This window comes from Panthera uncia (genome assembly GCF_023721935.1).
Source record: "Panthera uncia isolate 11264 chromosome B3 unlocalized genomic scaffold, Puncia_PCG_1.0 HiC_scaffold_1, whole genome shotgun sequence".
NCBI classification, from domain to species: Eukaryota; Metazoa; Chordata; class Mammalia; order Carnivora; family Felidae; genus Panthera; species Panthera uncia.
Window position 1 is genome coordinate 113,725,173 of NW_026057582.1, and position 27,340 is coordinate 113,752,512.

At 55.2% G+C, this 27,340-nt stretch overlaps 2 protein-coding genes across 6 annotated transcripts in view; one reads left to right on the forward strand and one right to left on the reverse strand.

Annotated features, from left to right (window-relative positions):
* Positions 1 to 18,535, reverse strand: part of CSPG4 (chondroitin sulfate proteoglycan 4) — a 40,199-nt gene extending 21,664 nt beyond the window's left edge. Inside the window, exons 1-10 of one of the 5 annotated variants that reach the window (XR_007453879.1) lie at positions 17,789 to 18,535; positions 16,657 to 16,740; positions 15,759 to 15,863; positions 14,726 to 14,998; positions 13,227 to 13,469; positions 12,689 to 12,913; positions 12,280 to 12,337; positions 11,838 to 11,930; positions 11,624 to 11,688; positions 9,206 to 11,428 (exon numbers count right to left, since the gene is read on the reverse strand). Coding sequence is in view for 1 of the 5 variants with exons in the window: in XM_049613913.1 (XP_049469870.1) it covers positions 12,689 to 12,782 (94 nt within the window). In the remaining 4 variants the exon portion in view is untranslated. Of the gene's footprint in view, positions 1 to 9,205; positions 11,689 to 11,837; positions 11,931 to 12,279; positions 12,338 to 12,688; positions 12,914 to 13,226; positions 13,470 to 14,725; positions 14,999 to 15,456; positions 15,616 to 15,758; positions 15,864 to 16,656; positions 16,741 to 17,788 lie in introns of those variants that run through there. The other 4 variants (XR_007453880.1, XR_007453882.1, XR_007453878.1 and 1 more) reach the window with 4 other exon arrangements.
* Positions 18,536 to 23,185: 4,650 nt separating this feature from the next.
* ODF3L1 (outer dense fiber of sperm tails 3 like 1) lies at positions 23,186 to 27,091 on the forward strand. Its single transcript, XM_049613914.1, has 4 exons — positions 23,186 to 23,569; positions 24,480 to 24,590; positions 25,496 to 25,609; positions 26,466 to 27,091. Exons 1-4 carry the CDS (start codon positions 23,449 to 23,451, stop codon positions 26,945 to 26,947), a joined length of 828 nt encoding a protein of 275 aa, XP_049469871.1. The 5' UTR covers positions 23,186 to 23,448; the 3' UTR covers positions 26,948 to 27,091.
* Positions 27,092 to 27,340: the final 249 nt, after the last annotated feature.

Genomic DNA, 27,340 nt, shown 5'->3' on the forward strand with positions numbered 1-27,340 from the left:
GAATGTGACTGAGTGCAGGTCAGTGCCACGTATCAGAGTGTGTGGAAGGGAGTGTGGGGCAGGTGAGGATGTGGTGCGATGGGTCCCGTCTGGCTCTAGATACTGGACATGACCCTTCCTGAGCATGCCTGACCCTGTGCCTACTCGGTGTCAGCCCCCACCTCAGCACGTCCCAAGGCTCAGTCCTTTCAACCGAGCTATCACCAAGCTTATTACCTCTGCGAGTAACCAGGGGGAAGGTTACAGGGAAAGACTTCAGGTCGGATCAAAGGGACAACATAACCTGCTCATGGTGGTGACGATGGGATCATAAGAGCCAAGCCCAGATGCTTACTACCTGCCAGGGCTAGCTGCCTGGGAGATGCACACACACCTGCGGACTCACAGCACTCACTGCTCTGGCTCTCCTGCCTCCCTGCTTCCAGCCTGAGAGTCCATAACCCAAGGCCACCTCAGAGGCCTGTTGACCACCTGCTCCTCTCTTACCCCACAAGCCACGCCCATAGGAACAACAGTAGTTTAGTTCAAAGTCACACGGAACTTAGACAAGTAGCTGTTCCTCTTGGCAGATAGTAGCTTCCCAGTAGAATGCGGGACGCCAGGCTCTATGTGCTCACGGCAAATGGCCTCCTCATCTCAACCCTATGGAAACCTCTGCCGGGGTCAATGTGGGCCTGTTCCTCTACATTCCAAGAACTCTTGAACCACAGGACTCACTGTCAGGGCAGTTGACCTTCTGTTTGGTTGCAAGGTCAAGGAGGCCAGGGCAGGGCAACAGTTTTCTCAGCTATTGGCTGAATCCTGACCCTGGTCACTGGCTTCAGTGGCTCGTCCTCTAACCAAGAGCTTAGAAGCCACCCAAGCCAAGGGCTATATATATATATATATTCATATATATATACACACACACACATATATATGTATATATATCTATATATGTATATTTATATATATATATATTCCTATATATATATGTATATATATATAAACATTTCCAATTTAGGGACCTCTTCTAGAAGGTGAGTATCCCTGAACTGGTGGATTAGGCGATGCTAAACTTGGTCCATAGACACTGACAGGGGCAGGGCTGGTACCCTGGGCTCCCAGCCACATGTCCCAACCCTGGGGCCATGTGTGGCACAGAGGAAGCGGGAGGGAAAATGAGAGGTCTGCTGGAAGAAGCAGCTCAGAGTCCACCCAGGCTGGAGGGCCGGGGTGGGGAGGAAGCAGGGCCTCAATTGCGTCTTTGTAGGAAGCCCGGTCGCTCCCCTAGCCTGAGGCACAGGGGGTGGGGCTGCTGTGGTATGGAGCAATTCTGAGAGGCTTTTCCTTGCCTTATAATTTTCCTCCTTGTGCAGGGAGACGGCTGGATTTCCAGGCCCTCTTCCATATCTCCTTTCCCCAGCTTTCCTGGCCCTGGGGGGGATGGGGGGGCCCTCCTCTTAGAGGGCCCAGGCTGAGGTAGGGGGTCTCGCAGGGAAGAAACAGAGCAAGGGACCCTCCTCACCTGGCATTGGGCCTGCTCAACAGCCCCTTCCCCCAACAGGGTCCCGTGAGGTAGCTCCCATTTTACCGGTGAGGAAACTGAGGCTCAAAGAGGGCACCACCTGTGCTAAGGCGTCAGGAGGAGCAGTGGCAGAGCTGGATTTGAGCCCCTGTGCTTGGGGCTCTGGAGCTGGGTGTTGTGGTATCAGGGAGGGGCATGTGCACACAGAAGCAGTGGCGGGGGGGTTATTGTTGCGTGTGAATCGGAAGCGGGGCAGCGGGATGAGGGTGTGAGAGCTGGCCCCTTGCCTGGGGAAGACACACTTTTTCCCTTCCTGTTTTCAGGGTCTCCTGGGGTTGGGGAGAGCGAAGAAGGGAGGGGAGAGCCTTTGCTTTCCATGGTTGGCTTGGCAGCCGGCCTCTCCTGGTGTGGCTGGACGCGGGTCCGGTTCTGGGGCTGGCTGGATCAGGGAGGGCTCTTCTCCAGGGCTGGCTAAGGATGGCATGTTCCAAAAGCCAGTGATAAGTGTCAGCCATGCCCACTGGGGTCTTAGAGGTCAGGGAAGAGGGTGGAGAGGCAAGGGCGTGGGCAAGAAGCCTGGCCCAGGGGGGCTGTGGGGCCACCCCCTCTCTTGGGCTGAATCCAGAGTCAGAAAGCATGTGGCAGCCTGTTGCTCATCTCTGAGCTCCCTTTCAGCTCTGGGATGAGAAACCGTTAGGGGTAGGGCCCTTGGGGAGGTGCCTCGGGGCTTCCCCGAGCCTGGCAGACTGGGCTTGGAGACAGTGAGTGTGTGAGCTGGGAAGGGGGGTTAGCGGAAGCAATGACTGTTGGTCTGGACACAGGCCTGGACCAATTTGGCCCAGCTTGTGCTCAAGAGTCTGTGTGTCCTGGAGAAGCCACCGCTCCCTCTGCCTCAGTTCCCCTATCCGAAGGGGATAATCCCACAGGTGGAAGTCCCATGTCCAGGAGACCAGAGGAAGCAGGGGCTTGGGACGGGGACTACCTCCACCCACCCCCCCCCCCCCCCCCCCCCCCCAACACCTCCTAGCCACATGCAGCCATGCTCTCTTTGGCTTCAGTCTTCCCATCTGTGCAGCTTGGATGGGGAGCCTGACACAAACCTGGCTTGCCCAGCCCAGCTCAGCCGTTAGTGGCTGATAGAGAGGTGTGGTCACTACAGCAGGTATAGTGCAGCCACTTCTGGCCTAAGAGGCCACAAGCCCAACTCTCCGGGGCTCTGGGCCCACCTGCCAATGCCCCAGAGACATCTGTACCAGACACACCCAAGCCCACCCAGCTCCAGCCAGACTCAGTGTCATCTGTTCCCAAACCTGCCTGCCTTCCAGAGAAGGCCTCACCACCCACCCACTGCTGGGTGGAAATCTGAAAGTCGTTTTGGACATTCTCCCTCCTCCTTCCCCATGTTCCAACCATCTTGCCCCCAAATTCCCTTTCAAATTCATCTCCCCCTCTTGCTCTTCTGTGCCATCCCACAAGGCAGATGGTCACCATCCTTTGTCTGGCTCAATGAAGTTCCTGCCTTGTTTTGCTAATAGCAGCCACAGTTAACCCAAACTGAAAGTCACTCTGTCATCTACCCTTGTCTGGAAGCCTTCAATGGCTCCTCATTGCCCCACGATCAAGCCCCCACCCTAGTATGGCACTGAAGGTGCTGGGTGACCCTGCCCCAGCCCTGCCAGGTTTTCCTGGTCACCTCCCTTGAACATCCCACATGCCAGCCTCACTAGACCTTGGGCTGTTTTCCATCCACGACTGACAGGTCCCCACTCCCAGCCTTTGCTCAGGCTGGCCTCCTGCCTGGCCAGCTCTTCTTCCCTCTCTGCCTGTGGAATGCCCTCCTGTTCCTTCGGACAGGACAGGAAGTCTTCCCCCACCCTTTCCCACAGCCCAAAGTTCCTTCTCTGCAAAGACGCTCAGCTGTGGCTTGGGGAGTTGTGCACTGTGGCCTCTCTGCTAACACCCTGTGTCTCCGGAACAAGACTGGCTCTGCTTGGTGAAGGGAGATGGGAAGCAGGGGGAGGGGTCCAACGTGGGGAGAGGGGCAGCTGCGTTCTCTCTGGTTGAGCCAGCCACAGGGGCTCTGTCTGCAAGCTGGCCCCAGCTCTCTCCCCCACTGTGTCTCACCTCCCGGCTTCTCTTCAGTCCTCCTCTCCCTCCAGGACTCCAGTGCCCAGGCAGGGGGCTGGACACAATGGCTGGGGCGAGGTCGGGGACTGCCCCAGCCAGGGAGTGCTTTTCTGGGCCTGTGGTGACAGAGTCTGGTGCTTGTTTTTAAAGAAAATAGCATCAGAGCCCCTATTTATAGCTGGAGGCCATAGCCACAGACAGGAGATGGCTGGGGCTGAGGCTGTGCAGGCTCCCGCTCAGGCAGGGGCTGGGGGTGGGGCCATTCCCAGGCCCCCTGCCCCCCTTTCTCAGCCTCTGAGGAAGTGCCCGTGGGATCCTGACATCCCCTATGACAGGATGACAGGATGACAGGATGACAGGATGTAGCCTGTGCTTTGGGGTGGGGGAAGGAGGGGACTTGGGTGAGGGGATGGAAAATTTCTCTCAGGATTGGTCCCTGGGGCCCAGAGCCCCTTGTGGGAATGCGTGGAGGTGAGGGTGTGTTGTGTCTGCTGGGAAGACAAGGAAGGACCTGTTGGGGGTTGCCGGATGCAGAGGCAGTGCTCTGGGTTGCCACGGGGACGGGGATGGGTGAAGGAAAGGGAACAGAGCAGGGTCAGAGACCGAGACACAGACACGGGGAAGAGACAGAGGGGTGGGGGAAGAGAGGCCTGTAGCTTGGCTGACACCATGTGGAGAAGGGGATAGAGAAGCCAGAAGAGACTTCAAGTGGAAGCCTCTGTGCCACAGAAAGTCTTCATGGTGCTCTGGGCAGTGTGGTCAAGGTCTGAGCTGGATCCAGTAAGGAACGGCCTGAACTAAGCATCTCTGTGCCCATCACCCCAGGAGGCCAAGCCTTGCCCACTCCCACCACTGCAGGGCCCAGGGCCTGGAGACCCTCAGTCTCAGGGTGGAGGGCCAGACCTGTTGGAGGCTAAGAAAAGCTGTGGGGGCATGGTGGACCCCGATGGGCTTTGTCACCAAGATTCCCTGAAAGACAGTCCTGGGCTGATGAGGCAAGGTAGTGCCAGGGCCATTGGGGACAGGTCTGAGCCCTGGCTTGCTAGGGGGCGGATTCCCCCAGGCCTGGAGGTGTTACTGGCAGAGGCTGCGGCCTGGGCTCACACCTGCCGCCAGCCTCTATTCGGACCCCTCCCTTGGTTGTGCCGTTGGAGGCTGTGGCGTGGCTGTAGCCTGAGGCATGTGTCATGGAGCCACGGCCACAACCAGTGACTCAGACAGTTAAAAAAAGGAGCAGCTTGGAGCGGTGACTCAACTGGCTCTGGAGGGGCTGGGTGGGTCCGGCTGGTACAAAATGGGGTGGTCTGGGTTTATTTTTGGTAGGGTGGGGCTGGGGCAAGGGGGTGGAAGATGGGAACCGGGGGTGGAGGAGGGCCGCTACCCTCATCCCGGGAGAGCCCCGGCGCTTCATGCCAACTTGGGAAAATGGTTTCTAGGTGCCGGGGAGCTCAGGCAGGCTGGGCCGCCTCTCCGCCCCCCTTCCAGGCCCAGCCCACTTTGCTGTATGGCCCCAGACAAGCAGCTGGCTGTCTCTGGACAGAAGCAGAGCCCCCTGTCCTATTCTCAAGAGGCTTGAGCTCAGAACTTTACAGCTGACCTTGGGGACTGAATATTCTACCCAGAGGCCCAGAGAGGGAGAGTCTGCCCAAAGCCACACAGCAGGGCTAGGTATCCCAAGGACTGTGGTTGCACAGCTGGCTCCGGTCCCTACAACATCTCTCCTGCCTCAAGGCTGTCAACAGTTGGAGGGACAGGCCCCCATCTGAGTACCTGACTCTGGTGGAGCTCAGCTGGGCTTCAGATGGATGGCCGGAAACACACAGGCGCCAGATGCTGAAAGATGGAGCCTCAGCCGGGGGCGGGTGCCTGGATTCTATTAGAACATCCGGGGAGCTGGCTGAGCTGTGCCCAGTGGTCTTTTGAGAAGAGGCTATGGGGGTGAAGGCAGAGGATGCCCACATACCGGGATCTTAACCTGAGTGCCCAGCCCCTGCCCAGCCTCTTGTCTAGAGTGTACCTACAGCTGGCACTCTCTGCAGCCAGTTTCCGAGACTCACTTCCTCTCGCCTCCGCCAGCTCTGGTCTCACACATACATGGACTTGGGCATCACCAACACCCCCAATGGGTCCAAGCAGCTCAAGGCAGAGAGGGTCCCTCACTCCCTCAGTCTGGATTCTGTTCCTCATGATGCAGTGACTGTGCTTAAGGAGCAGTGCAACAGCCCCATGGGAGCTGTGGAAGCCACCAGGCCCTGCCTTCCACCCTGACCTCCAGAGGGGCCCCAGTCGTGGGCAGGGAGCAGGGAAAAGATGGGTGTCTAGGCTCCCCATCCTACAAAAGTTCCCGGTGCCTGCTCATTCATTCCCACCCATCTGCTCTCAGAGTCTGAGTGTCATTTGCTCATTCTTTCAACACATACTGATTGTGTTGCACCCAGGGCCAATGATCCATCTGAGGGGCTGTTAGGCTTTGGGATGGGGCTGGGAAGGGCTGTCCTGCTGCTCCTCGCAGTGGGAGAGGTGTTTGGGCCTCTGTCCAGGGAGTTGGCCGGATGCAGGACCCCCTCCCCCTTTCTGAAGGGTTCTGGGCAGACAGCAGCTGGCTGAGAGCTCCCTCGAGAACCCATCTCCTCTTTTCCATGTCACTGAGTCCCACACAGACTTGTTCACAGGGCTGCCTCATCCAATCCCCTACTCTGGAACCTTTCTCAAAGAATCCCCTTATTGCTAGGCTGCCCCTACTCCAGAAGAAAATGGTAATAACAGAAAATGCAGCCTCAGGAGCGGGTACCTACTAAGCATTTACTCTGGCAAAGGGCTTGAGTCCTCAACACACGTAGGAGGTAGGAATCATTTATCCCCATTTTACAGAGAAGACTGAAGCTCAGAAAGGTCAAATCACTTCCTGAGGTCATGCATCAAGTGGTAGGGCTGGAATTTGATCCTCGGCTCTCTAATACCGTGTTCCTTACCACTGTGTGCCTGTTCTCCTGCCTCCCCCAGCCCTGTAGAGGTTCCTGGAGCTGAGGACTCCGAGGAGGGAGAGGTGGAGTGAGTCAGGACTGAAGGGCGGGAGAAGGCACACTCTTAGCTGCTCCAAGGCACCCAAAAAGGGTGATTTGTTCCTTCCCTGACCATGGTGGGAAGTGTGTGTGTGTGTGTGTGTGTGTGTGTGTGTGTGTGTATGTGTGTGTCTGGGCCTGAGGCCGGCCTGGCCAGCCTCCAACTGCAGGAGAGCTGGGCTGGCCCCAGCTGCTGTGCACAGGGAAGGGGCAGGGAGGGGTTGGAGTCGTGGGAATCAGCATCCTGGGCCCACTGATATTTATAGCTGGCCCCTCCTGAAATGTGGGTGGGGGAGGGTTGCTCTTAGGTGGGAAAGGAAGTTGGTCTCCTCTCTCCAGCCCCCACCATCTCCCCAGAGAGCAGGCTGGCCCAGGCCAGAGGCCCTGCTTCGGCCCTGGAGTTGGGGGGTATGAATCCTGAGCTGGAGGTTTCCCCCAGGACCGCTGGCTACAGGCTTGGATACTCTCCTTGCTAGGCCTTGAGCCTGGCTGCTGAGCACCACTGTATGGTGTGTGTGTGTGTGCACGCATGCATGTACATGTACTTATTGGGCATCGTACTGATGGAAGTCACGGACTAGGGGGCAGAAAGGCCTGTAACCCCATAGTGAAGGAGGGCAGGGCCCCAGGAAGGAGACCACCAGGCTGTGGCCCTCAGCAATCAATGGTTGGAAAAGGTCCACAGAGGTGGAGGTGCTGGAGCTAGACCTTGAAGGATGAGGAGAAACAGAGAAGACCAGTTCCAGGGAACAGCTTGAACAAAGGTGGAGGAGTGCCAGGGATTATGGATTATTACCTGATGGCCGAGTTCATCAGCCACTCTTTGGGACACAGGATGACATTGAATGCCGAGGCTGATATATCGGAGGGGGAGGGAGGGCCCAGCAGGTGTCTTTGGGCCTCTACAGGATGCTCAGGAATGTCCCGTTTGTTTCTAGGAACAGCAGGAATGGGATGTTGGGGCAGCAGAGGCCAGTCCCCATCCTGGCTGGGAGAAAGCTGGGATTGTGTTCTGCTCCCTGCCTTCAGGCCCCCAGACCTGTTCCATCTGGGAAAGGACATCTTCCAGGGGCCCTTGGTATCCGTTTTGATATGGATTCTTTGAAAGCCAAGAAGTTCTTCCTTGTATCTGACCTGAGTCTCCCCTGCTCTCAGTATGTTTCAACTCAAAGCAATTCCTTGGTTTTCAAGTCTTTTTTTCCATTTTTTTAAAAAGCCACAGAACACTTTGCCAAAACCACATCCTACACAAAAGCCAAATCTGTAAACATGCTCATGGAGCTGCTATGCGTGAATTGGGGTGGGGCCGGCTTCCCACATTCCCGGGCTTAGCCACCTCTGAATGTAAAGCCTGGAACACCTTGGGCATAGTCTGAAAACCCCTGGTTGACTCAGTGATCAATATGCCCTTCTGTGGGCTCAGTCCTGTGTGGAGCAAGGAAGTGGATACCCCTGGTCTGCCTGCAGGAAGCTGCTGGTCCTGTGGCAAGGCCACCACCCAAACCAGGATACAAGGACACAGGGCAGGGAGGCTAGCCCCCACCCTGCTAAGACTTGGTATGTGATTCTGAGAAAGTAGTCTCCCCTCCCTGGGCCCCAGTTTCCTTACGAACCAGGGAGGACTCATCTGGGTGGGGAACCCCTGTAGTAAGGTCTGGGAGGGGAGGCAGCTCACTGACCCACCATGACTATTAAGCCATGAGGAAGACACACACTGAAATGGATTAGCACGAGCCGTGGCCGGAGGCCTGGCTCAAGCACATCGGAGCCACCAGAGCTGGCTCCACCACAGGCTGGGAATGGCTGGGTCTGGGCAGGAGCTCGGCGGGAGGAAGGAATGGTCAACAGGACAGGCACTGTTCAGAGCTCGGGGAGCCATGCCACCAGGCCACCTTGATGGCAGCCCTCAGTGCTGCTGCCTTACATCTGAGGCGATCGTGGCTTCATTTGCCACCGCAACCCTCAAGGGGGGTAGGGGACTTTCCTGAAGAGGATCTGCTTATGCTGTGACAAAGTAGTGAGGGTCCAGAGAGGTGGGATATAGGGACACAGGAGCTGTTTCTCCCTTGAAGACCTGACTCTCTTCCCTACTGGGGGGGGGGGGGGGGGTGCCTGGGCCCACTGCAGGGTGACTACCTTCCTGGCCCGATCTGGGCTGTTGTTGAGTGGTAAGACTGTGGCCTGTGTGCCCAGAGAGTTGCCTAAGGCTGGGCCCTGCATTTCTGTGAGCCTTAGTTTCCTCATCTATAAAATGGGGAATGTTTCATAAACATAAAATGTTTCTTGACTTGCAGCGCTGCTGTGAGGCTGCGGCCCAACATGGTTAGTGTCCCCCATGGGATGTCTCTGGAGGTAGGGGCCCAATTGTAAGATGGCTCCACCCCCTCTCTTGTTGGGAATGATGCGCCCTTCTGAGAAGCGGAGAGAGCTAGGAGCCCCTACCCTGGGGAGAATCCAAGTACAAAGTTGTTCACACAAACCCGGTTCATTCCAAAATCACTCACGTACGTTGAGTAATAATGATAATGTAGTACTTTTGAAACTGGACATATGCTGGGGCAGGGAGTACAGTGGAGGCAAGAGGGGAGCGGGGTGGGGTCAGGAGTTGGGGAGAGGCTGTGAAGGAGCAGAGGGACCATCAGGGGAGCAGGCTCGAGTCCTGGAGGAAGGCTCCTTGTTCATTCGTTCCTGGCATTGAGTAGGAGCCACAGCACAGCACGGCACCCCCTGCCCCCCTCCTGTCCTCGCCTCCTCATCCCGGGCACCGCCCAGCCCAGGTCTGTGAGTGAGCTGGCTGTGGACGTAGTTGTGCATACTCACGTGCACACCCACATTTGTGTGCGCCAGTGAGTGTGTACGTCAGGGCTATTTCCAACTCCCCCTCCCCTGCCTGCCCCCTCCTGGGCAGCTCGCCCAGTTCCCAGAAGCAGCCTATACGCTTCCTTTGAAAGCTCCACGCACAGCCTGCTCCCCTCCTGCAGTCACTGCCAGCCGCCTGGCCCACCTGGCAGCCCCCTCCACAGCCCCCGGGGCAGGCAGCACTGAAAGACCATTCTTGTCCTGCCCTGGAGGGCAGGCGAACGTTGGGTGAGGGGTGGCTCAGTTATACTTGGTTCTTGAACAGCTTTTCCAGAGTCTGGGTGGCCCGGGCCAAGGGCCTGGCCTCTGCCCTGCCCCAGAGGCCCCAGAGGCAGTAAGCTCACCTGCGTATACACACACACACACACACACACACACACACGCTAGTGTGCCTCAGAGGCTGTCTCCAGTACCATTGGTACCCCAGAGGATCCCTAGAGGCAGAAGAATCTACCCTGATTCAATTCCTTGCACTTGATGCCTCCATGGCCCTGTTCTCCAAGCTGCCCCCATCAGTTCAGAGTCCTCACGCGGGGAATGCAGAACCCTCCTTACCAGGAACTCCTGCCCCACCCAGTCCGACTTCAACCTTCTGTCTTTCACCCTCTGTCTTTCAAAGTCAGCTGTGCCAGCCAGGTAAGAGGTATGGGGGCCACTGGCCCCGCGGGCTCTGTGTTCACTCTGACCTCTCAATTTTACTCATGCTGTTCCCCTGACTGGAACGCCATCTCCACATCAGCTCAAACCCAATCTCCTGCACTGCTTGTCCCTCTGCTGAAGGCCTCCCATAGGGCTCAGAAGGAGCTGGACACCACACTTATCATCCACACCGTGTCCGCATGGCTCTAGCCTAAGGTCCCACGCAGGTGGGGAGCTCCCTCAGAGCAGGGATGGGGGCTCTTCCTGGGCTGCCAGGATCCTATGTGGAACCTAGAACACTTTGCTCTCTTTCAGGGGTCTGAGTTTCCCAGTCTGTACCATTGGAAGTTTGGCCCAGATGGTCTCCAATGGGGCTTGATTCCCAGGCCTCATGGCCTAGGTGCTCTGGAATGTTGATGAATGTAGGGAAAACATCCCAGTGCACCTCACTCTGATACCTGAGACCTTGAGGGCCTTTGGGCTTGGGGTTTCCAGTAAGGATGGGAGTGATGCCTTCCTCAGGTAGGGGGCCTGATCCTACCAGGGGAGGGAAGTAAGGCAGGCATGGTGACAGAGATGGGTTGTTGAAGGGGAATCTGCCTGGGAGTGGGGGAGAAGATACCAGCCCTCCTGCCCCCTCCCCACTTCCAAATTCTTCCTAAAGGTAGGGATTGGCTTAACATTATAAAACCCCACTGGTGCCATGCCACTTTTCTGCTCTAAAATCTTCATCGGTTCCCTGTTGCCAACAGAACATAGGCTGTGGGCCGTATTCTGCCATTTAAGGATTCTGTGCCCCAGTCCAATGGCTCTTCCTGGCTTGTGCTCAAAATATGCCTTCTAACCAGGCTGCTGGTCTTCCTATCTCAACATGATCTGCTCATATCCACCTCAGTGCCTTAGCTCAGGCGGAGCTCCTGCCTAGAATACTGACCCCCTTCCCATCCTCCGAGCCTTGGCTCAAGGATCACCCTCGGCCCTGCCCCAGCTTGCCTGTCAATTTCTCTTCCCCATACTCTTCATCTGGATCTTTGCAGACATGATAGGATCTGCTGTTTGAGTTTTAATTTGCTTTTCTGTCTCCTAAAAGAGTTCAAGTTTAGCCTATCCATTTCTGTGTACTCCTCATTGCCCAGCACCATGCTTGTACGTTTTTGTTGCTGAGAAGGTATTTGAGAATGGCTCTCGGTTGAAGCCCAAGGAGATGGGGGTGCTGGAATCTCTTGGCTGGAGTCTGCAGGTTGGATAAGCACCCTTTTCCAGTCACCTCAGATGGCCCCTTCCCACCTCTCCAGAGGCCCAGCCCATCACCCAGACCCTGAGACTTTGAAGGAGGGGGTCCCTGGGAACAGAAGCAAGGAGCCTGGGGATCTAGCTCTGACTCACCCCAGTGGGGGGTCCTCCCCTGACTCATTTCCCCTCTGGGTACCTCGTGATGCTGTCCATTAGAGCTGGCTTCCTTATGTGATGGGGAGCAGGGTGTGGCCTGGGCCCCTGGAAGGGAGATTCAGGCCCTTCTGTTCAAAGTTGCTTTTGGGAATGTTCCTGAAAGATGTAGGCTGAAGCACTACATACATGAGTATGATTCATACATGGGTAGTAATGACTGATAGGCCCCGAGGCCACAGTTCTTATGGCCTTACCTCAAGGAGAATGCTGTGATGGCGGACTTCTGGCATTTAACAGAAAGGACATGCACCCTGGTGCCTCTCAGAAGGTGAACTGCCACTCAGTCTCTGCTGGGGTCAAGCACCAATGGTGGGGACAGGGAAATGTGGTGGGGGTTGCCCAGGGCTGTCTGAGGGACGAGCTCCTGCCGGGGTGCAGGATATCTGAGGGGCTCTAGGAGGCTGAGCCTGTCACTAACCAGGCCTTCTGAGTTAGGAGAGTGGGGAGAGGAGACAGGAGCTAGAGAGGAGAGCAGGAGGAAGGTGGTGAAGAGGCCGTACAGTCAAATGCACCTGGGGCCGAGCAGGGTCCCAGAGTGGTTGGAGGAAACCAGAGGAAGCGGCAGGCGGGAGAGACTGAGGTACATGTGGGACCCCATGGAGGGTGGGGCAGGGTGGCTCCCTCCCCATTTCTCACCATTCCTGGGCTGGACTGCTGAGGCTGGGGTACTGGCTTCTTGCTGTCGCTGAGTGTCCTGTGGGCACCAGTGCCGTCACCAAAAGCCTGCTGGGCTCAGGGAGCCCAGACAGCATTGGGCAGCCCCACTGGGTATAGCGGACTATCCTGCACGGAGGCCACACCCTAGGCCGACGGACTGGGGCCAGCCTCAGACAGCCAGAGCCCACAGAAGCCTCAAGATGGAGAGCTATCACGGGGGGATCTTGCTTCTACCCGGGACTGGAAGCCCCAGAGAGCCCAGCCTGGAATGGCAGGAGCTTGTCTCCCAGTGGGGGCTGCTTCTGGGCCCTCTTGTCCCATTTTTCTACCTCAGGAGCCCCCCACAGCTCTGGCAGTCTGGGTTGGGGGTCTCAGGCCCCTTACTCACCTGCGGATGAAGGTCTGGCCAACATGACCAGGGTCAAAGCCAGGGCCAGGGCCAGGGCAGGGGCTGGAGGCGGAGGCTGCTGGCCGGAGCTCATCGCGGCCCGGCTGTGCAGCAGGATCGGCGAGGAGGAGCCGAGCAGAGTGGCAGTAGGGAGCCCGGACACCGAAGGCGCCAAGGCGCGGGCTGAGACAAGGCTGCTCTACGCCGCGGGCTGGGGCTCTGGAGCTGCCCGCGCCGCCACCGCCTTACTTAACTCCGGGGGCGGGGCAGGCGCCGACCCGCGCTCCGGTTTCAGGCTGGGGCTCCCCCGTTGGCCCCCCTCACCCCCAACTTTCTTAAAGGGCCCGTGCTGGGCTGCCTCCTCCCCGGGCAGGGGTGAGAGGACCCTTACAGCTCCGTTAGACCCAGGCTCCACCCTGGAGTTTTGGAACAAAGTCGCAGGGGAGCCTAGATCCAAGCCCTCCCTGAGCTCTGACCCAAGGGCTCCAGGAGACCCCCTCTGGGAGGAGACCTGAGCTGGGCAAGCCCCCTCACTTACCTCACTTGTCTCTCTCCTGCCCTGCAGGGATTGGTGTGTGTGTGTGTGTGTGTGTGTGTCTGCTCCAGGCCTAGGAGGACAGCTGTCTACCACTACAGAGACTGCTTTGGGGCTGCTTTCTCTGAGGCCTCCTCGGGTCTTCATTTGGACAGAGAGGCACTGGTCTGAGGTTCTGCACTGCTCTGTGTCCTCTGGCATTGTGACCTTGACCGTCTCTGCCCTGCAGAGCCTCCACTTCCCAGCCTGTAAAGGAGAGATGTTCTAGACTCTCCCACAAGGCAGGAGGGATTCTCAATCCCACAGTATCATTTGCTTCAAAATAACCCTGTGAGGTGAGTGAGAACCACTCCCCCCACCCCTCATTTTACGGAGGAGAAAACTGTGGCTCAGAGCCGGAAGTGGTTCTTACAAGGCCCTAGGGGGAGTGTAGGTCCCTGGCCCGTTGGGACTAGAACCCCGGGCATCCTAACACCTGAATGCAGGTGTCTCAACTTCCTGGGGCTGCCTCCTGGAAATCTGGCCCCGGATTTAGCTCCCACCTAAAAGCTTTTGAGCCCTGCTCCTCTTGGCTCCCCCGCCAGGCAACAACATCAGTCTTGTCCCAAACCACAGGAGAGAGGGCACTCTTGAGACAGAATGTCCAACCCCGGAGACTCTGCCCACTCTCTGCCTGGCCCCAGCATCTGCATCGCCTGGCCTCAGCTTCTCTGTCCAGCAGATGGGTGGAAGAGTGCCCCAGAGTGCTGTCTCCTCCCTTCTCTCAACAGAATCCTTCTTTCACACCTGCTTGCTCTAGCCCACTCCCACCCCCACCCCACCAGCACTCTCTTCCCAGCTCCTCCCCACCTTTAAATATTTATTAAAAAAATTATAAATTATATATTATAATGTATATTATATGTATAAATATTATATATTATATTAGTTTCAGATGTACACCATAGTGGTATATATATGTTACAAAAGGCTCACCACAATGAGTATAGTTACCATCTGTCATCATACAAAGTTATAACAATATTATCGACTATTCCCTGTGCTGTTCTTTTCATCCCCATGATGTATTTATTTTATAACTGGAAGTTTATACTTCTTAATCCCCTTCCTACTTTGCACCCCCCCCCCCGACAATTGCCAGTTTGTTCTCTGTATTTATGACTGTGCTTCTGTTATTGTTTGTTTGTTCATTTGTTTTTTATTTTATGTATTTATTTTGAGAGAGAGGGAGAGTGCGCATTTGAGCTGGGGAGGGGCAGAGAAAGAGAGAGAGAGAGAGAGAGAGAGAGAGAGAGAATCTTAAGCAGTCTCCACGCTCAGTGTGGAGCCCACCTACAGGCTCGATCTCACAACCATGAGATCATGACCCGAGCTGAAATCAAGAGTTGGACGCTTAACCGACTGAACCACCCAGGCGCCCCTGTTTTGTTTTTTAGATTCCACATATAAGTGAAACCATACGGTATTTGACTTTGTATGACTTATTTCATTTAGCATCATACCCTCTAACTCCATTCATGTCGTTGCAAAGGGCAAGGTTTCGCTCTTTTCATTTTATGGCTGAGTAATGTTGCTTTGTACATATACACAACATCTTCTTTATACATTCATCTGCCGATGGACACTGGGGCTGCTTCCATATCTTGGCTGTTGTAAATAATGCTGCTGTGACCAGAGGGGTGCATGTAACCTTTGGAATTGGTGTTTCTGATTTCTTCTTCCTGGAAGTGGAAATATTGGATCCAGAGGTTCTGCGGTTCTGAACTGCTGAATACCTAGAAGTGGAAATATTGGATCGTATGGTACTTCTAATTTTAGTTTTTTGAGGAAACTCCACACTGTTTTTCAGAGTGTCCAAGCCCTCTCTTTCACTAGTGACTGTCCTCCCAAGTATAATGACACTTCATAGTTTGCAACAAAATTGAGCCCCATTTTGCAGATGAAGAAACTGAGGTTGAGAGACATTAAGGGGCTTGAGCAAGTCTACACAGCTGCGAAGATGTGGAACCAGGTCTTTGACCCCAAGCCCAGTGCTCTTAACCACCACAGCGTAGTATGATGGTGTGGTGTCTGTGTGGTGTTTGTAAATGCTGATGTTGGACCTAGGCCCTGAGTTCGAATCCCAGCTCTCCTACTTAGCTGTCCAACCTTGAACAAGTTGCTTCACCTCTCCCGTGACTCGGTTTTTTCCTTTGTACAATTGGGTCAGTGAGGATTCCGTGCACTGGTGTACCTCATATGCCTAGCCCGGGGCCTGGCATGCAGCAGACGTTCCATAGACACTTGTCCTTTCTCTTCCTTCTCTGTAGTCCTCACGTCCTTCTGCCCCTCACAGTTTGTACACAGCTTCATACCTGTTGCCTCCTTTGATGAAAAGTCAGCCCCTTGAGGGCTGCTTCTTTATGAATCAAAAAACTTGGGTGGAGATTTCTACCCACCCCATCTACCCTCCCCTTCCCTCCCCCTCCCTCTCCTCCCTTCCTTCCCCCTTCCCATCTTCTCTCATCTCCCCGAATCCCACCCACGCAGACTTACCCACCACTACCGGGAGTATGTCTGTGGAGCCTCCAGACGAGTTCCCGCCCACAGCTGAGGTTCAAGTCAGGATTAGGTCGCAGCCTCCCCCTGCCTCGTTGCTAGCTAGGGAGAGAAACACAGGCCTGGAAAAATAATGGCAACGAGCACAGCAGTACTAACCCACACTTGCTTGTCTGCTGGGGCTTCCCAGTTTACAAAACATTCACCTGATCTCTTGACAACCCTGGGAAGTATGCGTGTTGGGGGATAGTGTTCCCTTTGCGCTGATGAGAAAACTGAGGCTCTAGTGGAGATACAGGATACTGGGGCTCCTGCACACAAAGCTTGGCCTTTGTTTAGCCTGTAGCCCAGGGCTGGAACCCTGGATAGGTGCTGAGCGACATCATGCCAGCAGACTGGCAGAAAGTTGAGGCCCCATGTTGCTTTGGAACTGATCTCTGACCACCTCCTGCTGTCTCAAGAGCAAAGGTTGTTGGACCCGGCAGTGCCTGCTTCTCATTTGTCCCCTCCCTGGCCTCCTCAGCAGGCCTCCCTGGGACCCTGAAGGCCAGGTCCTGAGCAGAACTGACCAGGACCCATCTATGTCACGAAGTTCTCTGGCGTGGGCTGGCCAGGTGCCCTCGGTGACCGTCTCTGAGTGCCCCTGCCTTCCCGGCCATATCTCAACTTCCTCCAGGAAGCCCTCCCAGTCCTTTCTGCCTTTCCACAAACTCCCTGGAGTAGTGATCTCTTCTCCTGGTGCCTCCCAGGGCATCCCTAGCCTGGTCAGGAGGTGTTACTCAATGCCTCCCTTTCCCCTAGACTGACTTCTTCTCAGCAAGGTACTGCACAACACTTGGGGCAAGGGAGAGGAAAACCCAGAACACTCTTGAAGAATGAAAAAGGATGTCCACACCTCAGGTGAAGGAGGATTCAAAGTGTCCTGAAGCTTCAGAGACCTGTGGCATGTGCTGCCTCAGTTTCTCCAAGTGATCTGCCTCTGGGAGAACAAGACAACAGAAAGCCCAGCATCACCTACTTCCCTACCAGCAGAGTTCAGCTAAGACGCTGGACACGTACTCCTGGTCACTCTCACCCTCAATTATTCTTGGACTCAGTGCCGGCTCTGGCAGCAGCTATGGCTTGGTCCTGCCCCTGGCCAACGCCTGGCAGTCTGAGCGCCTCTGTGTTTTGCACTCTGACCACATGGGCTCCACCCAGAGAACCTGTGGCCGAAGCCAGCGTGCTGGTAAATGGTGGGTACTTATGCCCCAGATGGAGTGGCGTGTGCACTGGGGTGTACTCCAGCTGCCCAGGTCCTGCCCTCAGGGAATTGGCCTTCTGCCATGAAGGACACAGAACCCAGGCCACTACTGTGCAAGGGGACACAAGCTTTTGGCCCCAGTTCCGTGGCCCTGCAGTCTCATGGCCAGGGGCTCCCAGGCCTGGGCTTCTGACCCGGGCCTCTGCTGGGAGTGGTCTTGCTTCTGTTCCTGGCTTGGAGGCATCCATGGGGCTCCTGTAAGCACAGGCAGCCTGGCTCAGGAGGGGCGGGGGCAGCTATTCCCAACAATTACACAATTCAGGAGCTCAGAAGTTGTGTTTGCTGTCTTCAGGAGCCAGCTGCGAATGGGAGGCTAGTGGCAAGGCTTTGCTCTGATCGGGGGCAGGCTTTGAGCCACACCCACACCCTGCAGGGGAGACAGGGGTGAGGGGTGGTGCAGGATCCCCTCAGAGCCTCTGGTCCAAGGGGCAGGACTCATTTTCCACACCGTGTTCACAAAAGCTGTGGCTTCAGTGGCTATGAGCAGCTGGCCACAGCTGACTCCCCTGGGGTCATGCTATTTCTAAATGTTGGTTCATGCTATTAACCCCTGCTGTGCTCCACCAGCAGACATCGGCAGCCTGCAGAGAGTACGTCTGGGAGGGGGGGAAGGAAGAATCCTTGTCTGGATGGAAACTTTGTGAACATACTTGCTCCGAGTCTAGCACGGGGCAGGAAACTTTGGGGGTTAGGGCAGGGCTCCTAAAAGAGGGATGTAAAATACCTGCTCAGGATGGAAATGAAGCTTGTGATGGGCGTTAGGAGACGTGGGTCTGAGCTGGCGGCTGGGCAGGGCAGTGGAAAGAATGTCGGGTCAGGAGCCAGAGGTCCAGTTCTGCCAAGCCTTTTCTGTGTGGCCTCAGGTGAGTCACTTCGCGTCTCTGCACCTCTTCTCTCATCTGTACGTTGTAGAACTGCCATGGTGCTTGCACGATGTTTTCCAGCAGAGATGCTGGCGCTTTATAAACCACGAAGGGCAGTGCCTGGTGGTTATGATGACGGCAACCGTTGATGCCAGGGTCCTACTCTCTGAGCGACTCCCAGGTGTCCCTTGAAGGAAAGGCAAGATGGACAGCCAAGAGACAGCTAGAGCACACTGACAGAGCTGTCTTCAGCCTGTGTGGGGCTCAGTGAGGATGCCGCCCTACATGAGAACACTGAAGTTCAGCCCCTACTGACCCCATTGGCTCGCTCTCCTTATACAGTGAAATCCTGTGGTAGCCAGCCTCCAAGATGGCCCTCTGTAGTCCCCCACCTTCTGGCATTTGCACCCTTGTTTAGCCACCTCCCACACTGAATAGGGCTGACCTGCGTGGCCACTAAGGGACTGCAGCAGTGACTGTGACTTCCAAGGTGAGGTCATAAAAGGCATGGCAGCTTCTGCCTCGCTCTCTTCTGACTGCTTGCTCTGCGTGCCAGCCACCATGACCTGAGGAGCCCGTGGGAGGCCCATGTGGAGAAGAACTCTGGCCTTTGGCCAACAGCCGGGACCCGTTCACCACTCATGTGAGCGAGCCATCTTGGAAATGGGTCTGCCAGCACCAATCAAACCTTCAGATGACTGCAGCCCTTACTGCCATCTTGATTGCTGTCTTTTGAAGAGCCTGAAGCCAGAACCATCCAGCTATGCCACTTCTAAATTCCTGACCCACAGAAACTATGTGCAATAGTAAACGTTTATTGCCATCTTAGGCTGTTAGGTTTTGAGGATAATTTATTATGCAGCAGCAGATAACTGATACAGACCCATCCAAGTATAAGTAGTAGTCCAGTGAGCCAGACTGGGCATGGTGCTGGGACTCTGCTCCCACAAGAAGGAACGTTTCCTTGATCAATCAATGGATCAACCCATTCACTCATTCATTCAACAAATATTACTTTTAAAAAATATTATTTATTTTGAGAGAGAGAGTGGGGAAGAGGCAAAGCAAGAGACTCCCAGGCAGGTTCTGTGCTGTCAGATTGTTCTCAAGAACCATGGGATCATGACCTGAGCCAAAATCAAGAGTCGGATGCTTAACCAACTGAGCCACCCAGGCGCCTCTGGGTGTGTTGATTTTGAGGTGCTTGTGAGAAACCCAGTGATACAGTGTAGGCTGTAGGATGTGTGGGTCAAAGCCCCCGAGAAGGCCTGGGTCAGAGGTACGTCTGTTTGGGAATTGTTGGAGGACAGACAGTGGGACTGAAGCAACAAGAGGGTGGGCTTCCCTGGCGAGAGGTGGGTGGGGTAAAATGACAGGAAGGCCCAGGACTGAACTCTGAGACACTAATAGTTCTCCTCTTAACCTTTTTTGGGACATAATTTCACACTTGCAGAAAAGCAACAAGACCATTACAGATGTTTCCCACATACTCTTCACAAGATTTACCAAACATTAATATTTCACCAGGTATTAAATTTTCTAGGTATATACGTATTTTTTCCTGAGCTATTGGAGAGTTAAGTTGCAGACATGATGCTCCTTTATCCTTGCATACTTCAGTGGCTATTTCCTAAGAACAAGGGCCTTCTCTTTCACAACCAGACAGCCATGATCAAAATCAGGAAATTAACATTAGTACAATGTTCTTAATTAGCCACAGACCTTTGTCCAGTTTTGCCAATTTCCCCAGTAATATCCTTGATAGCAAAAGAGAATTCTGGCTGTGGCATTGCATTTTGTTGTCCTCTTTTCCTTTTTTTTTTTTTTAAAGTTTATTTATTTATTTTGAGAGCGAGTGGTGGAGGGGCAGAGAGAGAGAGAGAGAGAGAGAGAGAATTCCGAGCAGGCTCCGCACTGCCATCGTGAAGCCCCCATGCAGGATCCGAACTCATGAACCATGAGATCATGACCTGAGCCGAAACCAAGAGTCAGATGTTTAACCGACTGAACCAGCCAGGGCCCCCTCATTGAGGGCCCCCTCATTGAGAAACCTCTTGAGTTTCTGTTAATCTGGAAAAGTGTTTTTTTTCGGTGTTTGTCTTTGATGACATTGCCATTTTTGCAAAGTGAATCTTGATTTGAGTTTATCTAGTTTCTTCATAATTGGATTCAGATCCTGCATCTGCAGTGGGAAGACCCCAGAAGTGATGCTGTGCCCTTCTCAGTGCCTCCCCCAGGAGGTGCAAGACATTTATCTGTCCCACTGTTGATGATGTTAATTTACATCACATGGTTGAGGTGGTGCTTGCCAGGATTCTCCCTGTAAAGTTACTGTTTTTCCCTTTGCAATTAATAGATATATGCCAACATTGAAAGGTCAGATTGAGAAGGAGGAGCCAGGAAGAAGGCTGGGAAGGGGCAGTGGGGACATGGGGTGCTGTGGGTAGGGAGGGAGTGGTTGGTCATTTGGTCCTGGAAGCCAATCTGACGAGGGTGAGAAGTGTCCATTGGCTGCAGCTTTCCCTGTCAGGTCATAGTTTAGGCGGAGTGATGGCCTGAAGCCAGCCTGCAGAGCTGAAGAGTGAAAGGAGACGACAACAGAGACAACAGGGAAAATGCCTCTTCGGGGAAGTTTGTCTGGACTAAGGGAGAGGGATACAGGCAGTGAAGGAGAGGTGTGTGGGGTCAGGAAGATGGTTTCTAACAGATGGAAGGGCATGTGTGATAGGAAGGGACCCAGTGAGGGGTTAGACATCTTTGATTTGGTGGAAGGAATGGAAGAAGGTCTTGATGAGCCCTCCTGAGCCCCAGGAGGGAATGGAAGCAGTAGGCAGCAGGAGCCGGTGGCCCCAACAACAGGGTAGGGAAGGTTTGGGTAAGAGTGCTGTCTGATGGCCTATTTCCTCTGCTGAAAAGGAGGTTGGAGCAGGGGGCCGGAAGGAGGGCTGGGCAGGTAGAGGGGAATGAGCTGTGTTTGAAGCGACCTCTGGGGAGAGGGAGAGAGCAAGCCGGCCGGTGTGGTGATGGGCACTGGGCAGTGTGGAGACCAGTCCAGGGTTCGGAAGCCACAATACTAATCCCAACAGCTTTTAGCTGCCTGGTGCAGGCAGACAAGGCAGACCTGGTGACTCAGGGCTGGGGTGTCCCAGGGGGGCAGCTGGACAAGGAGGGCAGTGAAGGCAGGAGGGGACAGAAGGCCAGGGAGAAGGAGCACGGTGAGCGGTGGGGTCTCACTGCTGGAAGGCGATGTGTGCAGCCAGAGTGACAAAGGCCAGAAGTGTAGGCTGGCACGCCTTCCAGAGGGAGGTGGATGGTCAGTGACCAGGATGGTGGTGGGAAGCCTGGTGTGTGCTGGGGAGAGGGGGCTGCGAGGGAGTGGAGGGGAGGTGTTTGGAGAGGAGGAAATCTGGGAACTGAGAGGCCAAAGGATCGGTGGTTCCCCGGAAAGCCTTGTCACCCGGGGTGATGGCAGGGGTTGGGTGGGTGGGGAAGAAGGTCATGAGCCAACACCACCAGGTTTACAAGTCAGGACAGATGGCAGCCCCGAGGAGATGAGGGGGGCACCCTGGATGCTGGAACCCTCGAGGAGTGGTACTTCTGACAGGGAGGGGGACACTGCCGGGTGAGTGCCAAGGAGAACAAAGATCCGCTCCACCTCGGACTCTGAGGGACAGGGGTGTGAGAGACAGGACAGCAGCTTCAGCGAGGACCAAGGGCTGTCTCCAAGGGCGAGCTAGGGCTCTGTTAAAGGCTGAAAAGAAGGGAACATTTGGAGCAGGAGTGGGTGGTTTGTGATTGACTGGTGTCTAGTGGCTCAGTCGCCCCAAGAGAGCCATGCACACGGGTGACAGACAGGAGCAGGACAGGGGTGTGGTAGGAAGGCTCCCTGGGTCTGAGATACTTGGAGACTCCACCCCGCCTGCCTCCCCAGACCAGGAAGGTGGAGGTCTCCCCGCCCCACCTCAGCGTGAGGGGACTGGCAGGGCTTGGGCCCAGCAGGCCCGCAGCCTCCTCCAGGAAAGGCTGACGAGGATGGGGGTAAGGAGGCAGCACTGCCTGTGGCCTGAGGCCAATCCCAGCCCTGCCTGGCCCGCTCTGTCCAGAAATCAGAGGCTTGGCTTCATGTGAGGGACACAGGGAGGGTCTGCTGCCACTGGGTGAGGCCCTGCCCTCTGTTTTGAGCCGTTCAGTCCCACAAGGGCTTCTGGAGTGCCAACATGCCTGGCCCTGAGTCCTCATTGCGTCTGCTGGTTGGGATGAGCTCAGAGTGTGGTTTGGTTTCCATTAGATCAGAGGCTGTGAGCCAAAGAGAGCCCTGGGTTTGTGCCCTGGTTCCGTCTCTGCTACTGATATAATGGGAGACTTTGGGTAAGTCCTTGCCCCTTTTGCGGCCTCAGTTTCTTTATTTGCGTCCTGGGGCTGTGGCAGACACCCTCTCTAAAGCCAGCAGTCATCTTTTCCAGAGATGGGAGCCCCTCTTAGCTGGTTCAGATCAAATCCCCAGTCTGAGCAGCTATGAGCTGGTGGGTACAAACAGGCCCCGGGGCCCTAAAACCTGAATGTTAAGGGGGGAAGTTGTCACCAACATTTCCTCAGCCCCGGGGCTCATCTGTCCATCGTTTAGCATTTGGGTATCTTTGCTACCCTCAGTGTTTCCTCTCACACTACCCCTACTCTGGGGGGTACTCTCTACTAGGCACAGGAAGTGGCTTTTCAGGCCTCAGTGCCACCCCTCCGTCCTCCTTATCTGCTCCCCACTCACTGCCTGAAATGCCAGCAGCAGGTAAGCATTCCTTGAGCTAGATGTGGATCTCTAAAGACACTGCCCTGGGATAAGAGTCTGGGAAGCTAGCAGACAGTTACACCTTAGTGTGAAATAATTGCTTTGATCTTTTTCCAAGGAAAAACAGAAAAGAGGGCATATCCAGAATGGGTGGCGGGGGGGGGGGGGAATAGAGGGAGGGATAGAGGGAGGGGCAGGGGATAGAAGGCCACCCCAGGGATTGTCCGAGCTGCAGGAACCTATCCCCCAGGACCCACCCACACTTTCCATTCCTTTCCCCAACTTCAAGGCACCCAATCCATCAGGAGTGAAGAGCGGGCTCTGTCACTCCACCTCTCTCTTCTTCTAACCTGACCCAGGGTTCTGGGGACCGTCAGACTATTTAGCCTGATTGGGAGTAGGGGGCAGTGGGGCCTAGTTTTCAGGGTTCTAAAGCTGAGCTGCCATGGCAACAGGGGGAAATAAACACTCTGGGTCTCACAGTCCAAGTTCTGCAATGATGTCATCCCAAGCTCCAGCCTGCTAGGTCCTGTGGCTGGCTGCACCCCAGACAGCCGCAGCTGCTCAAGCCAGAGGATCGACTTCCTTCCCAACCCCCACGCAGCCTCTGGAGAGGGGGAGAGAGTGGACACAGGGGTTTGGGCAGGGGCCTTTGGAACAGGTTCTACACAGGTCCAGCTCCTTGCCTACTACTTGGGTCTCTCAGTAGCTGCTGTTGCCCCCTCCTTGGCCTTAGCCATGAAGGTGGCCAAGGGGGCCAAGAACTCTGTGTTCTATGGGCAGCACCCAGAGGAGAAGGTTCAGGTGCCGTCACGGCAGGAGGTAAAGCAGACCCCTGTGATCATGGCAATGATCAAAGGTGAGAGAAGTCCCCTGCCCTGAGCCTGGGTTGATTTCTTTCTCTGCAGGGCTGCTGAAGGTGCCCCAGCCTTCCAGCCCTGCCTCCTGCCAAGTTCTAGAGGACTCTCCTCCAAGCCTACCAAAGACCTGCATCTTCAAGCTGAACCTCAGAGGCAGTATTAGCTGCTGGGAATTTTCAGGGGGGTATGGATGGGAGGGAGCATGGGGTATGAAATGAGGCCAATTTTGGAAAAAAGCTAGGGATTCAATGGAGCTTTTAGCCCACCTGTAGCTTTCCTCACTTCTCTCCAATCTTACTCTCAACTGAAAGCAGACAAACTAATTCTTATTACATTGTTAATGACTGATTGTTGCTCTATGTGGGAGGTGGGATGAGGGAGAGAGAGAGAAAGAGAGAGAGAGAGAGAGAGAGAGAGAGAGAGAGAATCTTAAGCACGTTTCACGCCCATCAAGGAGCCTGATGTGGGGCTCGATCTCACAATCGTGAGATCATGACCTGAGCCAAAATCAAGTTGGACACTTAACTGGCTGAGACACCCAGGTGCCTCCAAATGGATATTTATAAGCCCCAATTTTCTCATCTGTAAGATGGGAAACACAATAGTATCCATTTTACGGAGTTGTTGAGAGGCTTAGCTGAGATGATCCACATAAAATAGTTCACAAGGTGTCTGGTGCAGAATACGTTCTCAACTAATTGTGACTATTATCTTTCATATTGCGCATTGCCTGTGTGAGATCAGTTGCATTTTATGTGGAAACACTGTCTTTCCCCATGGGGAAGCTCGATGGTGGGATTTGTGGCAGTGTGACATCAGTGGGAGGAAAGCCCCCAGTGTTCTCATGGCACCCTGCCTCTGACTGGGCGGGTGGGCCAAGCCTGAGGGCTGCCCCGTCCATCCTCGCAGGTCCGGGCCCTGCCAAATACCTCCGGCCATCCTGCACGGGTTATGTAGACCATGACATCTCCATGTTCCAGGAGCCAGCCTACAGTCTGCACACACGGCACTCGGAGAAGCGTGAGTGCTCGCCGTGCCCGTCATCCCTACTCGTCGGGCTTAGGGTTATCATCCTTGGATGTTTGGGGCCGCAGTGAGAGGTAGGGAGCCATCATCTGTAGCCACAGGGCCCTGGGAACTCGGGCCTGCCTTGAAGAGGACCCCCAGGTGGCCTGCTGGGTCCAGAAGCAAGCCAGCAGGGAGATGCCCAGGTGACCCACCCCTCTAAAGGCAACGCTGTGGGCAGCTCCCAGCTGGACCTCCTGAGGGAGCTTTGAAGGCAAGGATATTGTCACTGTCCAGATGGCAGAGTACATTCTCCTCTCTGTCTGAGCTTCGGAGAGGGCACTTTAGCTGGGCAGGAATAGCTGGGGAGTGGGGGAAAATGGTACAGAGCGGTGGCTCCCAAGGCTTCCCCGGGGGGCCTTAGAAATGCCTGGAAGGGCCGGGGCAGAGAGCCACAGAGGAGCTGGGGCTTGCTGGTTGAGGCCAACGAGAGGAAGGGTGGGCAGGGGTGTTGAGGTGTGTATCTGGGGGTCTGAGATCTAGAGGCCTGCTGGGTCCCTCCTTGGGATGACACATCCTCCTCAGCAGGGGAACCCCCTGTCCGGGGCTGGGCCTCTCAGTACTAACAATAGCCACTATGTCTATTATTACCCTTTGGCACCAATCCCCGATGGGGGCTGCCCAAGCTGCCATGCAGCTGTCATTTTATCTGTTTCTTTGAGCGACTTCTGGAGACTGTTAGGTCATGCATTAAAAGCCCCATTTTGTAGATGAGGAAATCAAGGGTTGGAAAACACCCAGGGAATCGGAAGGGAGCCCTCACTTCTGTTTGGGGGAGGGGGATCTCCTCTGGAGGCAGTCCAGGCTCACCATAGAGCGGCCTCTGGGGCTGACCTGGCCTCTCTGTGGCTGTCCTGCAGGGGTCACAGACATTTGCAGCCCTGGGCCTTGCTATTTCTTCGATCCCAAAATAACTCGGTTTGGAATGTCCAGCTGCACGCAGGTCCCTATGGGAGAGCGCATCTCTAACCTGCGTAAGACGGGACAGGGGAGGCATGTGGGAGTTGGGAGGTTGGAGGATGGGGGTTCACCCTTAGGACCTGAGCAGGGACAAGCGGTAATGACTCGCCTCTGCCAGGTGTGTCTTTGGATACTGGCATCTCCCTGCAATGTTACATTAAGACACTGATGTTGCCATGTCTGTGTCGCAGTACTTAGGTCTTGAGGCCAGTGTTATGCACATATGTCGCCAGGTGATGATATGATAAAAATGTCATGGGACTCATGTTGCATCAGGGATATTGTCATGCTAATGAGCCCACAGGCTGTCGCGATTTCAGGATATTTTCTTACTTTTTTTTTTTTTTTAATTTTTTTTCAACGTTTTTTATTTATTTTTGGGACAGAGAGAGACAGAGCATGAACGGGGGAGGGGCAGAGAGAGAGGGAGACACAGAATCGGAAACAGGCTCCAGGCTCCGAGCCATCAGCCCAGAGCCTGACGCGGGGCTCGAACTCACGGACCGCGAGATCGTGACCTGGCTGAAGTCGGACGCTTAACCGACTGCGCCACCCAGGCGCCCCTCAGGATATTTTCTTGGTGCTGTCACAGGGAGGATGTCAGGATGCTGACATTCCGAGGGTGACATTCTGATGACATTTGTGATTTTTACATTATGACAACAGTGTCAGTGCTGATGTCAGGATGGCCTAAGTCCCTCCCCCTGCCCATGGCCCTATGCAGGGGAGTTGATGGCCCTGCATGTTGATAAAGTGGTTATAGTGAAGTCACAGTAGGCTAACCAAGACCTCTTACCCATCAGCTGGGCACCAGGAGATGCAGCCTGGCTCCCGCCTTGAGACCCTTCCCTTCCATTCATCCACTTGCAGGCCTGAGCCCCACCCCAGCCTCCTGCCATTACGACCTAGAGAAGACCCACCCACCTGGGGAACGCAGGGCTCCCCAGTATGCTTTCGGCTACCGGTGGCCGTACCGGGTGACAGACCCCAACCCAGCCCCCAACAAGTACCAGCTGCCACTCTTGCTGGGGCCCAATAACCCTGTCAGCCGAGCTGCTCCTTGCTATAGCTTGGCCTCTGAGCACAAGAACTGGTTCTACAAGGAGAATGTGGCTGGAGGCCCTGGGCCGGCCACACACTCCCGGCCTGAGCCCTCTGTCTACCAGAACCGCAGCCCCATCTATAGCATGGCCAAGCGATTTGCCTACCCGATGGACCACACACCTCGGCCTGGCCCTGGCTCCCACGATGTCCAGAAGGTCACGGTGCACAAACCCCGAACACCTGCTTTCACCATGGGCGTCAAGCACTCACCCCACCTGTGCCCGCTGGTCATCGACATTCACGACTAAGGCCCCTCCTGGTGCACTCACCCACCCCTCCCCACAGAAGTTATTTTTCTGTACCAAATTGAGCAATTTACTGAGATTTTGAGTAACAGAGTTGGTGCCCGCTGTGTCTAGCTCACAGAGGCATTAAATAAATATTTTCACTTACTTCGCTTTTTGTTTTGCAAACACTCACAGCTGCTTCCTTTGGGCCCTGCCCTGGGTGAGGGGCTGGGATACTGGGAGGCATTGTAGGGGTCCCTGTGTGGGAGAAGTTCTGTTCTGGCTCACCAGGGAGGCAGTCACGTGTTCTCCAAGAAACCCTGGGCAGCGACTCTGGAGAACCGTGTTCTAGTCCTAACTCTGCCACTAATGGCGGTGTGGCCTTGTGCAGCTCCTGTCCTCTGGGCCTCAGGT